The sequence below is a fragment of the Chenopodium quinoa genome, unplaced genomic scaffold (genome assembly GCF_001683475.1).
Source record: "Chenopodium quinoa cultivar QQ74 unplaced genomic scaffold, ASM168347v1, whole genome shotgun sequence".
Lineage (NCBI taxonomy): Eukaryota > Viridiplantae > Streptophyta > Magnoliopsida > Caryophyllales > Amaranthaceae > Chenopodium > Chenopodium quinoa.
In genome coordinates this window covers 8,765,706-8,784,634 of record NW_018742914.1, presented here as the reverse complement: position 1 = coordinate 8,784,634, position 18,929 = coordinate 8,765,706, and the positions used below count along the sequence as shown (strand labels likewise).

General features: G+C 37.0%; 2 protein-coding genes across 2 annotated transcripts; one reads left to right on the top strand and one right to left on the bottom strand.

The window, feature by feature from the left end:
- Positions 1-5,601: 5,601 nt before the first annotated feature.
- LOC110728211 (caffeoylshikimate esterase-like) lies at positions 5,602-11,515 on the bottom strand. Its single transcript, XM_021907873.1, has 9 exons — positions 10,617-11,515; positions 10,252-10,505; positions 8,898-8,927; positions 8,078-8,204; positions 7,809-7,955; positions 6,731-6,861; positions 6,490-6,621; positions 6,265-6,363; positions 5,602-6,006 (listed from the first exon to the last, which is right to left on the bottom strand). The coding sequence occupies exons 1-9, from the start codon at positions 10,675-10,677 to the stop codon at positions 5,776-5,778; spliced, it is 1,212 nt and encodes a 403-aa protein (XP_021763565.1). The 5' UTR covers positions 10,678-11,515; the 3' UTR covers positions 5,602-5,775.
- Positions 11,516-12,833: 1,318 nt separating this feature from the next.
- Positions 12,834-13,925, top strand: LOC110727737. Its single transcript, XM_021907318.1, has one exon. The coding sequence runs from the start codon at positions 12,834-12,836 to the stop codon at positions 13,923-13,925; it is 1,092 nt and encodes a 363-aa protein (XP_021763010.1).
- The last annotated feature ends 5,004 nt before the right edge of the window (positions 13,926-18,929 follow it).

The window sequence follows — 18,929 nt, the reverse complement described above, 5'->3', positions numbered from 1 at the left end:
AAGTTAGTTGATAATGTGAAGGTAGCTTTGAATGCTTTGTATGAGGAGTATCGTGTTTCTTCTAGTAATGATGTGAATAGGGAGGAAGTGTCTTCAAGTAAGGATGGCAAAACTCCATTGAGTCCCAAACATAAAAAGATTGAAGTCTTAAAGAGTAAGTATAAGAAACACAAGTGTGAGAGAGATGGAGATGCAAAAATAGAGTTAGACAAATATTTGGAGGAGGATACAGCGGAGGATATTGATGAATTTGACATTTTGAGCTGGTGGAAGTTCAATTGTTCAAGGTTTCCTACTGTGGGGAGAATTGCCCGTGATGTTCTTGCTGTCCCTGTTTCGACAGTAGCTTCTGAGAGTGCATTCAGCACTGGGGGCAGGGTTCTAGATCAGTTTAGGAGCTCATTAACTCCTCGAGTTGTAGAAGGTCTTGTTTGTGCTCAAAATTGGTTACGTGCTTCACCATTTCCAAGTATTGAAGAATGTTTAGAGGAAGTTGAGCTTCTTGAAGAGGGTAATATATAAGAACATCTAATCATAAGTTACTTATTTTCATTATGTGTATATATTTTTAACTTGGTTATTTTTGTTATGAATTATGATAGACTTGAAGAATATGGCAGTTGGTGATGCTGATATTGATGAAGTGCTTGAAATAATAGACTGATGTGGCTCTTTGCTCATTGCTGACTTGCTGTTGCCACTTGCCAGACTTGCTACTGCCTTGCTCTATCACTGCTTTTGCTGCTGACCTGCTGTTATGATGCTGCTGCTGCCCTGCTGCTTGTTGCTACTTGGTCTATGCTGCTTGTTGCTACTTTTTTTACTGCCTTTTAGAACTTGGTCTATGCTGCTTGTTGCTACTGCTGTTAAACAATTGTTAAAGTTGTAATGTTGAACAATTTTTTTTTTTTTTGGATGAAGTGTTGAACTTTTAAAACTTTGAATTATAACTTTGAAGTTTTAGAACTTGTTAATGTTGTTTAAATCTCATTAAGCATTTATGCTACTACATATGTTGATGAATATAATATTTATATGATTTAAGCCCACAAAAATTGCAGATTAAAGCCCAAATAAACAAGGCCCAAAAAAATTCGGTTTGGTTCGGTTTTTTCTTTTGAAACCGAAATTTATATGGTTTGGTTTGGTTTGGTTTCAAAAGTAAAGTGGTGCGGTTTGGTTTCCAAAAACCAAAAACCGAATTAGGGTGGTTCGGTTTCGGTTTGGCCTATAAACCAAACCGAAAACCGAACTTTCACCCCTAGTGTCGTCCTTCCCCTTTTTTCGCCCAGGCGGATGGGTAAATCCACTCGTTCCACTGGGTGGACGACTCCTCCTCCAAACCCTACTAAAGGGTGGTATGCCGGATGTATGCAATCATTCTGATATTTGAGTTTTGACAGACATTTGCTACTGATAAGATCTGAGGAGCTTCCGGTATCTATAAGGATTCGGCCAACTCTCTGGTTGGCCACTTTACATTCAATAACGATAGGGTCGTCATGAGGCCCTCTTACCCCTCCTAGATCTTCTTCAGTGATGACAATCTCAGAAATGAATATTTGGAGGGCCGTTCTTGGTGAACGGAATTTACATCTAACCGTCTGATATTGTCTTTGTTGCCCCTAATAGTGGGGCCGCCTCCTGAGAAGCCGCCTGCAATGGTGTAGACGACTGCATCATCTGTATCGGAGCTGTCGGCCTGTTGATTCTTTTTGGTCGACTGCTTTTTTGAGGAAGTGTTCCCCGTAGATTTCTTGACATAAGTGTCAAGATCACCTTGCTCAGCCTGATGCATTCATTGGTGTGATGACCTGATGCATTCAATGGTCCAGATACCGCATGAGACTGATGCATTCATTGGTGTGATGACCAACATCTTCATGATAAGCACAAAATTTTTCTTGGTTCCGGTTGTTTGCAGAACCCTTCATGGGGACCGGCTTCTCAATTGAGATTCATCCCTTGATTTCCTTTAGGATAAACTGACTATCCTTGTTAAACGCATACTTTGGGGAGTATGGTTTGAACTCTTTTTTCTTTTTCTGGGCCGGCTGTTTAGAGGAATCAGCCGCCCAGACCTCTTTTCTCTTCTCGTCTTTGTTTGACGACTGTTTCTGTCGTCCTTCTCTTTTGTCGGACCTTTTCCCGTCTGACTGTTTTACCGTACTACAAAGATCAGTCGCCTGTATATAGGCTTCCGCTTCAATCAAGGCCTCTTGAAGAGTCGCCACCCTCTTTCGGACCAAATCAAATTTGAAGGTCGACCCGTCTTTGAGACCTCTGAAAAAGTCAGTATAGGCTACTTCATCCGGTAACCCTTGAATCTGTATTCTCATCAGGTTAAACCGCCTGATGTAAGAACGAAGCCCCTCCTTCTCGCCCTGCTGAATTGTTCCTAAATCAAGGGTCGTCTTCTTCGCAGGGATGTTCATGGCGAAGTTGGAGGTGAATAAGTAAGCAAGCGTCTTGAAGTTATTTACACAACCAGTCGGCAGGTTGCCGAACCATTGTTGTGCGATTCCTTTGAGAGTCGTTGGGAAACACTTGCACCAAGTGGGATCATCCAACCCTTGAAGGTACATCAGGTTGGTGAATGCCATCAGATGGTCTTCTGGGTTAGTAGTGCCGTCATAGGCGCCTACTAATACATTTTTCACTTTGGCCGGCTGAGCGGCTTCAGTAATTTCCTTGGAGAAGGCCGACGGCTGTTCACCAAGTCTAAGCAACCGTAGCTACCAGTCCATAGGTTGGACATTTTTTGCTGCATGTCCACCAAACGGAGGTGGCTGTAAAAAATACTATTGTTGCGGTACAAACGGTAAGTTTGGTACCGCCTGGTCGCTATGAAAGACGGACTGACGGGAGGTGCCGCCTGACTGACTCTCACGATACGACTGAGTATGCCTCATTGAGGTATTTCGCAGACTGTCTTGGAAGTTTGAAGTAGAGGCCGACTCTGACAATCGGCTACTCTTCTTCTGCTCTAGCAGTAGCCGAGCGTCTGTGTATGTTTTCCTCGACCCGTCCGCCTGAATATGACGAACAGGTTTCCTATTTCCTGGAGTAGGAAAACGGTATTTTGTGAAATCAAGGGCAGGTGGCTCCCACTTCCTAGATTTAGGATGAGGGGTCGCCTCTCGCCCTTGAACTGGTTTCCTCTTCAGTGAAGTGGAGGGTTTCTTAGCCGAATGCTCCTTGTCCAGAGCAGGCGGCTTCTTGTTGATCAACTCTTGAATTTCTCCCTTGAAGTCCCTCATGAAGGTCATGAGTTCGTTCCTTGTGATGGGAGCAGACCCATCAGTCGGCTGCTGCCGAACAGGCGGTGCGCCTGCTGGCTCACTTCCAGTTTGAAGATGTTCCTGTTCCCTCCTTTCGGTATGACGGGTACGTCGGGCCCTTAGGGTCCCGTCTGAAGCTGTGTGAGCTTCAACTTCAAATTCATTCTCAGTATCGTGGTCCGACTGAAGTAGAGGGTCGTCCAGGGGACGTCTCTCTTCAGGAGCCGGTAAAAACGTGGATGCCATCTCAGAAGTACTCTCCCCACAGACGGCGCCAAATGTTTCGGGGTTTTCTGATGTCCTGCGGGAGAGTTACAATTCCGAGACTGGAACCGGACGCCTGTACCTGCAAAACAAACGGATGCTCCGGATGATTGGAGATCCGCCTCCGACGGTCAAGTTAGTACTTGATTAAGGAGTAATTAATGCGGAAATTAAAGTGATTGGGTCTCTCTAGGTGAGAGTGTTTAATGTGTGTAATCTGCGTTTTAGCGTAATCTCCCTTAATGAGGATTAAGGGAGGTATTTATAACCTCGGGAAACGTGTCAATCTAGGTTTAGGTTAACCTTGGGCTGATTGGGCTTCCCTCGGAAGTTGGGCCTAGGTGACCGGTTATCCCAGGTGTCATGGGAAGGACACGTGTCGTGTCGTAATTGGTCCATAGTGGACGGATCATTGCTTGACACGTGGCAGGCTCCTATTGGCCCATGTGACGGACACATGGCGGAACCTGATTGGTCCACTTGTCAGATGGTGATTGGTGGGGAAAAATCCCCTAATCAGGGTGAGTTTAGGTATTTTATGAATCAATTAAGAATTTCCGATACCTTAATATAATTCTGCCTATATGCCAAGTTGGTGCTAAAAATCATCTGTTGCGCTTATTGATTTTGAATGCAATAGAATTTCGATATAGCTATATACTTGAACCACACTTTATTCTGAGACTTAATCGACCTATTGAAAGGCATGTTATTGTTCCAAACCAACATATGACCTCGGGGGGGTTATTTTGAGACTTAATCGACCTATTGAAAGGCATGTTATTGTTCCAAACTAACATATGACCTCGGGGAACGCTCCTCAATCCCCACATTTACTTCGATTATGAAAAAATAAAATTTGAAATTGGTACAAAAGCGTGGATTATAGCCTTCAATTTGGAACAATTTTTTACTTGTCAAGTTCAAAAGGGAAAGAGGTTGAGGTGCTTTACATGGACCATGGACTCTACGCAACCCCGAGAGGCCATTTGGGCAACTAATATTGTTCACTTTGCCTTTAAACTGTCAATTTTGCCTTTATTTGACCGACCTTCCTTCATTAACTCAAGTCCACACTGAGCCTTTGTGTGACCAACTAATGGATGCGTATGGTTCTAAACCACAATTATGGGACCCTAGGATGCATCCGCTACCATCCCTTGAGTATTTGACACTAAGTCCTTAAATCTCTTAAATGGTCTACTCTTCTAGTTTATAACCTTTAAATTTGGTTTTCAAAAAACATTTTTGGGCTCTACAAGGTTTTGCGTCAACGCATTCCCTGAGGTTCCCAAATGACCCTGGCAGGCCTACTTGGTGCTTGGAACCCTCTCTCGGGGCCCAACTTATGATAAGGATCCCGTATCTAGCAACCCAACTTGTTTTTCCTTAATTAGCAGGGATCTCATGGTTCCTATGCCTTTCACATTTCTGGGCATAGTTAGTTTGCTTGTTCTGAAGAAGGAAAAACGTAGCCAGTAGCATGAATCAAAGCAGATAGAGTAGTGTTACACTTCATAGCATCAGCCATCAGGTGACCAAGTTTGCGATCCTAACTGTGCAGTCCAATAGCACTGATAAAGTAAAATACAAATAAGGGGATTAAGGGCTGTGGCATTCAATCATATTGCAAAAAAATCCCAGAATTTTTAGAGACACCCAGTGTTTAGCCAAAAAAATCCAAGTATTGGGTATGCAACCTAGAAATGCATATGCTAAATACCGCCCTAAATTATTTGACATTATTCTATTTACGTAGTATAAATTTTTGCTCCTCCCCTGTCAAACCCTCCCTGCACGCCCTCTACCACTGCCGCCGCCAAAACCATTCAGAGCTCACCCCTACCACCACTAAAAAGACTCGAAGTAACGTAATTTAATTTAAAGAAGACACGTTATATTTGTTCTTTTGGTATTGTAACAATCACAAGGGACTTGGTTGTGGAATGTAATGGCTTGGACTACAAAGCTAGATTAGTAGATTTCATCACAAATGCCAAAGACACAACACCCTCCTTGTGGAAAAGCCGAAAAAAACATTCATTCACACTAGAGATAAGCTAATAAGTAAAATATCCAATTGCTTCAAGTTAATTTATTGCATATTCACCTGAAAATTTCAATAAAATACAATACTTCTAGCACCAAAACTTTCCATACCCTGTGATTTTCCCTTTGTACAGAACAAATACTGCTTATAAAAAATAATTGTTTTCCTTTATTTTCTTCATTAGCTCTGATTAGCGTCGTTCTTGCTGTGGTCATCTAACCAAGAGATAATATCATCAAATACGCGGAAAATAACTTCATCTGGCTCCCCTTCAAGGAGTGAATGGTAAGCATCCTTGTAAAGAATAAGATTTTTGTCTTTGCTGCTTGCCTTCTCATACAATGCCTTGCTAACTGATGGATCTGTTACTACATCAGCCTCTCCATGTAGGATCAACAACGGCAATGAGACCTATTCAATTATTAACAAGATAAACAATCTGTAAGATTACAGAAAATACTCAATGGCCTACTCTTTTTATAAGCATAATACTAGCTGGAGGACTAAAATCTCATGGAAGTTGCAAAGTGATATGAACATCAGTGTTTGTACAAAAATCGATAGGAGCCATCAAAATTTGCACGCAGAAAATGTCATTTTATTTCTCCTAAAAAAGCACACCATTTTATATAAAATACATAAGATTACAAAGCAACAGAAATCACATACTTCTTCCAGTCGACAAGCTATCTCATCTGTTGTGTGAAGCAGCTCAACAGCTGTCTTCAGACGTGGTTTATCCTTGTAAGCAATGACATTATAGTCTGCCTGAACTCAAGAATGTAGACAAATATATATTTAGTGTTCTGCACTAGTGCCAAGAGTTAGGAAAATGGGATGCAATAACAATTTGGAACAACCGAGGGGAAAAAGAGATTTGGTGGGGGGGGTTACCGTTTCTTTCTTCTCACGGAATGCCAAATCAGCTAAATCTTTTTGTGGAACCATTTTCGATTTGGGAAGAAACTTTGCTATTGTAAGTAAAATTTGGACCACGATAAATGGGGGGTACATGTCATCTGCAATCTACACAAGAGGAGAAGAAAAAAAAAAGGCAGCAATTGTCAGTAATGCACAGGTTTAATAGCACTATGTATATGTTGATGCTTGTAAGAATTTCATGAAAGAAAAGTACTTTGCACATCGGTGCCAATAGAACAGCGCCATTCCAAGCATTGGGTTGCTTAAAGTGCACCTTTAGAGCCACAGCCCCACCCATTGATTGTCCAAACAAAAAGCTTGGACGGGCACGAAACTCTAGTCTTTCTGCTACAGAAAATTAAGTGGTCAGCAGCTTATATATAGGCAATACAGCTAGAAATTTTTGAAGGAAATCAGATGGTTCCAGTCAGTGATTATCCATGAAAGTATCGCATTGAATTAATAATCCATAGAGACCCCATGAATAGACAAAGCAAGAAAATGAGATGACCAATGGACCATAACATTGTATTATTATCACAAGATAATGAACACTGCCATAAACATTATCCTGAATTGACAAGGTGACCATTGTAATATTGTATTGATTATCCATATAGAATAACAAGAAAAGAGATTCTGAAAGCAAATGGAGATAATTGTAAATTATTACAGGAAAATATGCTTTTGATTGAACTCGTAGGAATCTCTGATGAGAAAAGATAATTCCACAATCAAAACTTCAAACACGTTGCATAGGAATTTTGACTCTTTCAAACTAAAATGTTGCAGACTATAAAGATAGAATGTTCTTTTTTTTTTTCTTCACCAAAATAATATCCAATAAATGAAAGAAACAGAAGGCTGAAAAGTAAGAAGAAAAAGAATGAGTAAATTAAAAAACACGAGTGACAATGAAGATCAGAATGTTTTCGCTTTTTCTCCACTAAAATGATAATCAGTGAATGAAAGACATAACACGAGGCTGAAAAAGAAAGAATCAACGAGCAAAATGATTTATTCTCTTTCCATTGAACTCATAAGAAAGGCCTAGATGTACAAGTGTCGTCCTGTATTGCTTAATGCTTATAGCATATTATGATGGAATCTCTTTTGGCCAGGTCACCTTCTACCTTTCAATACATTAAGTTAGAAAGGCAAGAACTGATTATGGGATGCAAATATCAACATGAAGCATCAAAATTTATCTCAAAACCAGCCAAAAGATCCAGGCAATACAGTAAGGGAAAAAAAAATCCTCTGAAGAGTGCCATATTAGTGTCCGTAATTACCTTTAACTTTGGAATAATACTCGACCACATCATCAACGAGCTTATCAAAGCTTTCAATATAGCAATGAAGACCATCTGAAAGGCCAAAACCTGGATAATCCATTGCACAAACCCCATATCCAGCTGATGCCAGCTTTCTAGCAATTCCTGCAAACTAACAAAGTAGAAAGATTGAACTTTTACCATCAAGATAATTTTCTATTTTAATTATGAGAACTTATGATGAATAACAACCCAAATATTAACCCAATGGGAAACAAGATACATGCCTTCGAAGAAAAACGAGCAAGTGTCTCCATAGCCATGACAATAACAAATTAATGCTTTTGGAGGAGACGACTCTGGAAGCCAAGTTTTGGTGAAAATTTCCAAACCTCTTGAGTTCTTTTCATACTTCTGTTCCATGAAAAAACAACAAATTATCTTCAATTACATATTACATTGCACAAAAAGAGGGAGTATTAGATCAAAAAAATTATACAACCAAGGGAGGGGATGCCATTTTTTGGATTCTATTTTACAAGTACTTTCCACCAGTGTGAATTGATACGAGGGTATGATGACTGTGATCAATCAGCCTACTGTTATGCAGCTTGCTAAGTGCTAACAGGGATGATAATTATGCAAATGTCCCTTACAGCTTGCTACCACTTTGCTCGGGACCTAAAAGTTCTAGTGTGTATAGCTTACATGTTTTTATTTAGATTATAGCAGAAGCAGCGATACCCATGTAAAACAATTCGTCTGATAGATCAATTTTCATGTGGGCTGGCTTAACCATTGAATAACCAAGACTATCAAAATGTTTTTTGCAAAAAGACACAAAAATGAAAAATGTTTATCTTTAAGTTGAAACTATTACACAAGTCCAAAACTTGTTGCAAGTAAGTAGTTAAACTTAAACATATATTACTATACTCAACAATTACCAAGACTCTCAACTTAGATTGACTATTTTTAGGTTAGCATGGTGTTCCTCCCTTATTTCTTTTTCTATTTTTTTCTTGCTAGGGGGTTAGAAGAAGGAGCTTTGGACACGTTGAAAGATTCAAGAGTTTTGAACAGATAGTGATAGATAACAGTCATTACCTCTTCCATCTTCAAACCCTGAGTTGGAATCTGTAGCATGTAAGAAGGAACGAAAACATAAATATCAATTAAAAGATGTCTCATGTACCAATACGTAGAAAAAGATTAAAAGAAAACTCCAGCTTCTGAAATCAATAAGCAACATATTTAACCCATCATAAATCCTCAAAATTAAATATTGGCAATGGATTATAATCAGCAACAGAACAAGCACAACCACAACATCAATAAAATCGTAACAACTCACAAGTAATGTGAAACTTCCAATAACTCGGGGAAAACCTAAGCTTCTACCATATGGATGATGAGGTACAATCCCAAATAAAGCACTAACTTAGACTGTAAGCTAGAATGTATACTCATGTAATATGTTATTAGTAAGAATCCAAATGACTAAAAACAAGTAAGCTATCGATGTTTGTGCTTTACTCCATTCAGCAATCAACCAACCATCATGTACCGATTCCATAAACAATCTAATACTAAATGACACTCTATTGACTTTGAGTGACACTCTAATTATAGGTTCGAGTACCGTGAATCCGTGATCATAGTGAAAGTCCAAATGCCTAAAACAACCAAACCATTGATGTCTATACCACTACTCCTGAATTATCAAAGATTCGGGCAGAGATAAACCACCACAAGGCAGTGAAGGCACCACTTACATATACATCTAATACTCCGTTCATCCCACTAAGATTGCCCTACTTGACCATCAAATGAAGTAATCGTACTGGACCGACGGAAGTACTTAGTAAGTTAGTACGAAGTATTACTTAGTGACAGTGTGACACAGTGTTGACTTTGTGGGGCACAAGTACACAAGATCAACTACTTTTGGTCCCATTAGAAAAACAATCACCAAGGTGCATATAATGTCATTTAAAATTACACCCCCACAAATATAAATGCAACAAACTCCAACCTTTTTGACCAAGTTGTTACATACACTGATACACTACTGTAATGTTATATATAACCCACACCTTTATTTACAGTTCTCTCTTCTCTGACATAGTAATTACAAGCATTTTCAAACTTCACTAAAGAGCCTAATATCAACCAATACAAAGATAGTGAATTTCTCAAAGTGAATCTATATAAAAATACCCCCCTCTACGCGTTGATAGTGTAATTTGAACTCCTAACGTGACAATTAAATTGGATCCGATATACTAAATAACCATCATAATTCACCCTCAAAATTACTAAAGTTCCCATCTTTCACCACCACCGTCCACCGTACAACAACACCCATTAAAATCAATCAAAATACCCAAAAAATAAAAACTTTGGTAAAGAAAAAAAAAAGTCAATGAATTAAATAAAAATTGCGAAGAAAAATTGAAACCTTGAATAAGCAATGATCGATTGAGAATTGAACATCCTTAAAAGCGTCGCGAGCGCGGCGACGAGCAGGAGCTTGATCCATATTAGCGTCGAGAATTTTCTTAAGGTCGTCGGAAATGCCATTAAATTTCGACGATAATGGAGATGTCACCATTGCTGACACTTCTCTGCTTTTCTTCTTCTTCTTGCTCTGTTTTCTCTCTCCTCCACCCACAACAAAACTGCAGCAATTTATCCCAATTCTTCGCTCTTTACCTACAAAACCCCAATTTTTTATTTTTTTTTGAAAATTATTAATAAAAATAAAAACTTGAGATAAAAAAAAAAAATTATTTAAATTGGGTAATTATATTTTATTTAAATTACCATCGTCAAGAGGAGATTGGTCGTTGTTGGTGGAGTATGACTTAGCCAAATTCAACGCCATGTTGGAAAAGGAGGAATTACTATAATTAGAAAATTAAATTAAAAAAAATTAAAAAAGGAGTTTTTGGAAAGTTTTGTGAGTGAATGATGGTGGAGATAAAGAGAGTGGAAGTAGGAAAAGGAAAAAGATTGGATAAAGGGGGGTGAGCTATGGTTGCATGAGTAATAAGCAAATTGGGAAAGTTGTGGAATTATCAAATTCATCAACAATCATATTTATACCCTAATAGTTTTGGAGATTGGATGATTTTTTTATTTTATTTTTTGCCATTGGAGTGTGTTTCGAGAATTTTTTTATTGTTTTTTAGGGGAAAAAATCTAATAAATTTAAGGGTGAGGATATTGGATGATTTAGTTGGTGCCATTGGTGGTGTAAGAGTTCTTTGTAGTTATTAGTTGGATTTGCTACATCAATATTTCCATCAACCATGCATCAATATTTCCATCAACCATTCAACATTAATGATTTTTTGATGGGAAATTCAATATTTGATGGAATTTCAAGTTGCTTTATCAATTTCCATGGATATCGCTCTTTTATTTTGATATATACTGTCCTCTATTTACAAATAATCGTTCTGTTAGATTTGTACACGTATATTAAGGAGTTTAGTAGGGCAAGTGAAAATGTAAGAGAAAAAAAGTTAGTGGAAGAGTCCACATCACAAGATTTAAGTAAGTAATACTTTGTAGTTGTTAAGAAAATGTCAAATGAAGTTCACATGAGTTTGGAGCACAATAGCTTATAGCTCATCACATGAGCTATATTTAGGACAATAATTTGTATATAAGTACAATTATGTAACATACTTTATGGGCAATATTTGCCTATAAATAAGTTCACTATCTTGTGAACTAGTGGTGTAAGAAGAAAAACCGACATTCTCTAATTGCTCTTTTGCTCTCTTCCATCTCCATCATCATAAAATATACAATATCATAGTTACCTCTTAACATGTTATCAGCACCAGTTACTAGTCAGGTATATTTATACCTACTTCTCAAAATTATAACAAATAAATACTATCTACTTCTAAATATTTTGAGGAGTATGCTCTATAGTTGCCCATATTTTGGGATCCTCTATACCAGAAACTCAAACATTTATTATATCATATATTTCAAAACAACGGTGAAAAATATCCTTACTTATGAATTTATTACTATCTTGCCTTGTTTTATTTATGTTGGTATCTTGGTTTATGTTTGATTCATACATGTTGATATTACATACTCACCTTCTATGTAAAATTTAATTTTAGTAATTATAATTAGTAGTAACTTTGCATGCATATTATTAACTAAATTGACAAAAAGATGCAGCCTTTTATACTTATTATTTTTCTTTCTTTTACGAACTTTTTGTGTTTCTTTCAGTTTTCGAACCCATGATCTTTTATAGATATTAGGGCTCTCGGACCACTATGGCTTGCATTCCCAGTGTGATAACCTTTTACAATTATAAATACTTATATTTGAATCATAATTTTGCCAGTACATTAAACCATTATATGATATTTTTACAATTGTACAAAACAGTAACAGATAAACCTACCTCTATAAAAGGTAGAATTTCCCCCGATTTTCACCACAAATCTCTTATCCTCTCTTTATCCAAAAATCACCCAAAAAGTATTCACCCCTTCTTCTCCAATATGTTCCCCGACGGCGACCAAAACATCCAAAACACCCACACCTTCACCTCTGAGGAAGATTTAAAGAAAATAAAACAATATTTTCTCCTAATTACGGCGCCTGTAGTTCTGTTAGTAGCAATATTAATTTTTGTCATAATGTACAAGTGAAGTTTGTTTATTTTGTCGGTTAAAATCATGTTTTGTTTTATTATGTTGTTTTGTTGTTTTAAATCATCATTGTATAATATTACCATTATTATTATAATTATTGTTACTACTATTGTTGTTGTCGTTTTGCTGTTTATACGACTAATATGATTTTTTTTGCATAGTTATATAATTACTCACAATAATAAACCAAGGGGGGGGGGGGAAGAACTATTTTATTTATGTCTTATTATTGTTAAAAAAAAATGAATTATCATGTGTTTCATTAACAAACTAAAAATATGGAAGAATTAAACACATGTGATATACGTATGATTATAAACTAATTATCACGTAATTTGTTGTAGTTAAAATGGGAGATCTTGTGAAAAGACAATTCAGCATTCTAGATTTATCTGGAAAGAAATTTTTGGAATGGAAAGTGGATGCCATGATGAATTTAAAAGCTCAAGGGTTGGAGCATACTGTTAATAAAAGTCCCCCTGGTCAAACAACTGATACTACCACTTCTGCAATGACGGTTGAAAAACCCATTACCGAACAAGAAAAGGCAAAAGCCTTAGTGTTACTAAGGCATCATTTACATGAAGGCCTTAAAACTGAGTACATGATGGTTGAAGATCCCAAAGAATTATGGGACTGCCTTAATGAAAGATTTGGACACCACAAAAGGGTGCTCCTCCCTAAGGCATTATTTGACTGGACAAATTTACGGTTCCAGGATTTCAAATCTGTAATAGATTACAATTCAACCATACATGAGATAGTATCTATATTGAGATATTGTGATCATCCAATCACCGATGAACAAATGATTGAAAAAACACTCACTACCTTTCATGCAAGCAACATATTGTTGCAAGAACAATATCGTGAAAGAGGTTTTAAGAAGTTTAATGAATTAATAAGTGTATTGCTTGTTGCGGAACAAAATAGCGATCTTTTGTTGAAAAATCATAATCTCAGACCAACTGGGTCTTTGGCCACTCATCATGAGGCAAATGCAACAAGTTCTTATCCACTCGAGGCAAATGCTGCACGAAGAGGTGGACGTGGAAATTACAATGGCCGTGGGAAAGGCCGTGGAAATTATCGCGGACGAGGCCGAGGACGTGGTAGAAACAATTTTCAAAGAAACAGTAATTTTGAAAATTTTGAAAAACAGAAGGGACAGTCATCTGGAAGCCACAAACAAACTCTTTCAAAAGGAAAAGACACATGTTACAGATGTGGCATGACAGGACATTGGGGACGTACTTGTCGTACGGCCAAACATTTGGTAGACCTTTACCAGGCTTCTGTAAAAGGCAAAGAGAAAAATGCAGAAGCAAATTATGTTACTGAAGAAAATGCTCCATGTCCTACCCTTGATGTGTCCGATTTCTTCATGGACAATGCTGAAACTGGGAATGATTTCATCTTTGGAGAAAATAACAATGCTTAATTAACCCATCAACTGATGTAATATATACTACGTTTTAATGAATTTTCTGATATGTATTTTAAATGATTAGTCATGTACTCTTAATTTCTATCATAAATAAAAGTTTGTATGATATTATTCTAAACTAATCTCATATTTATTTTATGAAGATATGGATATACCCGAAGTTGGTTCCGAATATCATTGCCTTTTGGACAGTGGAACAACACACACTATCTTAAAGGATAGGAAATATTTTTCACAACTAAAGTTGTTTCAGGCAAATGTAAACACTATCTCCGGGTCAGCAAAATTAATTGAAGGATCTGGAAAGGCTTGTATAATGATTCCAAATGGAACAAAATTGATGATCAATAATGCTTTATATTCGAGTAAATCTCGAAGAAATATCATAAGCTTCAAAGATGTACGCTAAAATGGCTATCATCTAGAAACAATGACAACAGATCAAAAAGTGTATATATGCCTCACGGCAGAAAAACATGGCAAGAAACATATATATGAGAAATTGCCAGCATATTCTTCGGGGTTATATCGTATAAACATACGACCCGTGGAAATCAATATGGTATCTAACCAGAAGTTAGATGACAAACATTTGATTATTTTATGGCATGATCGTTTGGGACATCCAGCAACTGGGATGATGCAAAGAATAATAGCGAATTCAATTGGACATACAATAAGGAATGCCAAAATTCCTCAATCGGATGAATTAACATGCTCTGCATGTTCACTTGGCAAATTAATAATAAGACCATCCATGAACAAAATTGCTATTGAATCTCCAAAATTCTTGGAAAGAATTCAGGGAGATATTTGCGGGCCAATTAATCCGGCATGTGGACCATTTCGATATTTTATGGTTTTAATTGATGCTTCCACACGATGGCCACATGTCAGTCTGCTTTCAAGCAGAAATGTTGCTTTTGCAAAATTACTTGCCCAAATTATCAAATTAAGAGCACAATTCCCAAATCATACAATAAAGAAAATAAGGCTCGATAATGCTGGGGAATTTACATCCCAAACATTTAATGATTATTGTATGTCAATTGGAATTGATGTTGAACATCCAGTAGCTCATGTCCATACACAAAATGGTTTAGCTGAATCACTAATTAAGAGATTACAATTGATTGCAAGACCATTATTAATGAGGTCAAGATTGCCATCATCTGCTTGGGGACATGCTATAATACATGCATCAGCGCTAATTAGATTGAGACCTACAACTTATCATAAATTCTCACCACTACAACTTGTTTGTGGTAGAGAACCAAGTATCTCACATCTAAAAATCTTTGGTTGTGCTGTATATGTTCCTATTGCTCCACCCCAACGAACAAAAATGGGTCCACAAAAAAGGCTGGGAATTTATGTCGGGTTTGAATCCCCATCTATAATTAAATATCTTGAACCATTGACTGGTGACTTATTTACGGCTAGATTTGCCGACTGTCACTTTAATGAAGCAGTATTCCCAGCCTTAGGGGGAGAGAAAGTGGACCCACACAAGAAAGAAATAGAACTTATTTGGAATGCAACACAATTGTTGATGTTAGACCCACGAACAAATATGTGTGAACAAGAAGTCAAGAAAATTGTTCATTTACAAAGTGTTGCAAATCAATTGCCCGATGCATTTGTAGACACAAAGAAGGTGACAAAATCACATATACCAGCAGAAAATGCCCCTGCACGTATTGAAATCCCAACTGATAATAAGGCCATTGAGAATGAATCTCAAGCACGCAGAAAGCGTGGGAGACCACTTGGTTCAAAAAATTCTAAACCAAGGAAACTAAAAAGATTGGATGGATAGAAAATGAGACTAATAATGTTCCCCCGTTAGAAGGTCAAGAAAGACCAAATGTGGATGAAAGTAAAGAAAATGATGATAATCCAAAAGGGGACGAACAAGAAGACAACCCTACGGGAAATGAACAAGACGTTCAAAACGTCGATAACAATGAAATTTCAATGAATTACGTCTCTACCAAGACTCATTGGAATAGGAAAGATGTTATCGTGGATGAAATATTTGCAAATTCCATCGCAATCGACATTGTGTCTGATGAAAATGATGTTGAACCAAGGACAGTGGAAGAATGCCGACACAGGAGTGATTGGCCAAAGTGGAAGGAGGCAATGCTGGCTGAGTTGAAGTCACTTGAAAAACGAGAAGTTTTCGGAAAAATAACCCTTACACCAGCAGGTGTAAAACCCGTTGGATACAAATGGGTATTTGTAAGAAAACGTAATGAGAAAAATGAAATAGTTAGATACAAGGCAAGACTTGTAGCCCAAGGATTTTCTCAAATTCCAGGGATTGATTATGAAGAAACATATTCTCCAGTGGTTGATGCAACTACATTAAGATTTCTGGTAAGTTTGACAGTCACAAAAGGACTGCAAATGCGATTAATGGATGTAGTGACTGCGTATTTGTATGGGTCACTCGATACGGACATTTACATGAAAGTCCCTGAAGGACTAAAACTACCAGAAAACCACAAGCCTAGACAATTACTTTCCATAAAACTAAAAAGGTCACTTTATGGATTGAAACAATCTGGAAGAATGTGGTATAATCGTCTCAGTGAATACCTTGTGAGAGAAGGGTTCAAGAACAACCAAATTAGTCCCTGTGTTTTCATAAAACGATCACAATCAGGATTCGCTATTATTGCAGTTTATGTTGATGATTTGAATATCATCGGAACCCCAAATGAACTTGAGAAAACTGCAAAATACTTGATGAAAGAATTTGAGATGAAAGACCTTGGAAAAACTAAATTTTGCCTTGGATTGCAAATTGAGCACTTGAGTCATGGTATTTTTATCCATCAATCAAACTATACAGAAAGAGTTTTGAAAAGATTCTTCATGGACAAAGCAACTCCAATCAACTTCCCAATGGTTGTTCGTTCTTTGAATATGAAAAACGATCCATTCAGACCCCGAGAAGAAAATGAAGAAATTCTGGGTCCAGAAGTACCATACTTAAGTGTAATTGGGGCCTTAATGTACTTAGCTAACAACACTAGACCCGACATCTTTCTCTGTAAATTTGTTAGCCAGGTACAACAATGCACCGACATACAGACATTGGAAGGGAGTTCGACACTTACTCCGGTACCTACGAGGGACACAAGACCTTGGTTTATATTACCAACCAAAACAAGATGCTGCTTTCATTGGGTATGCAGACGCTGGATACTTATCAGATCCTCAAAATGCCAAGTCACAAAATGGATATGTATTCACTTATGGCGGCACTGCAATATCATGGAAATCAACAAAGCAGACATTGACCGCGACATCATCAAATCATGCAGAGTTGATAGCCCTCTATGAAGCAGGACGGGAATGTGTGTGGCTGAGGTCGATGATCAGTAATATCCAAAAGGAGTGTGGAATGAACGCAATAACAGAATACCCAACCATCATCTTTGAAGACAATACAGCATGTATCGCTCAAGTAACTGAAGGATATATTAAGGGAGATAGAACAAAACATATATCTCCAAAACTATTCTTCACACATGATCTGCAAAAGGATGAGGAAATAGATATCCAGCAAATTCAGTCTTGTGACAACCTTGCCGATCTGTTCACCAAATCACTTCCTTCCAAGAAATTTGAGCAATTGGTTCACAAAATTGGAATGCGACATCTTCGTGATCTATGCTGAAATCAGGAGGAGTATTATATGCACTGCACTCTTTTTCCCTTCGATCAGGTTTTTATCCCACTGGGTTTTTCCTGACAAGGTTTTTAACGAGGCAGTATATCAAAGCATATAATATTTTTCTTTGAAGCAACCCATACTCCATTTCATGCGAACTTCAAGGAGGAGTGTTAAGAAAATGTCAAATGAAGTTCACATGAGTTTGGAGCACAATAGCTTATAGCTCATCACATGAGCTATATTTAGGACAATAATTTGTATATAAGTACAATTATGTAACATACTTTATGGGCAATATTTGCCTATAAATAAGTTCACTATCTTGTGAACTAGTGGTGTAAGAAGAAAAACCGACATTCTCTAATTGCTCTTTTGCTCTCTTCCATCTCCATCATCATAAAATATACAATATCATAGTTACCTCTTAACAGTAGCAAATTTATTTGTAAATGACTTAAAAAGAAATACAGAAAGATTATTTGTTGATGAAGTGGATAATCGAGTGCAATTATTTATTATATCTCATTAGAAAACAAATAAGGTTAGCATTGCATTAATATGTGAAATTCAATCCTTAGTACTTTATTGAATACCACCACTTAAGATTGTGTTAGCTAAGTTACTTGAATTTCTAGATAAACCTCACATTAGCAATATAATTCTAAGTTTCACCTATGTCACTTTTTATGAAAAAATCGTTCATAATTATTTATGTTATGTTGTTATAAACCCCAATTTATATATGGTGAAATAAATAACTACTTCCTCTATTATAGTAATATTGGAACAACTGGATTTTTGAACTATTCATCACGCTTGTTTGACCGCATATTATGATTTATACGTAAAATAAAATATAGTCATGTGAGGTATTGTTAGATTCATCTCGTAAAATACTTTCACAATATCAAATTTTTATAATTTTTACTCTTATATAATTATAGATATTTAACATATAAAATATGCTTTGGGATGCGTAATTTCATCCTTGTTGCAATATTTGTAGAACGGAGGAAATATAACATTGTCTAGTTGTAAGAGGTATTATTTAGAGGTGATTAGAAATTCAAGTCGGGTTAAACCTTAACATAAAATTTCATGTCCAAACTCAAAAAGGTGGCGGGCTTTGTCGGGCTACAATGAGCTTATTAGGTTTTTTCAGGCTGAGCTCGAGTTTTTAACTTAAAAATGTTTTTTTGCCTTGCCCAAACCTACCCTGGCCTTTTTCAAGTCGTATGGTTTTATTTTTTATTTTTTTAGTTCATAGGAGGGCCAAGCCCAAACAAACATATAATAAACAATTAAACAAT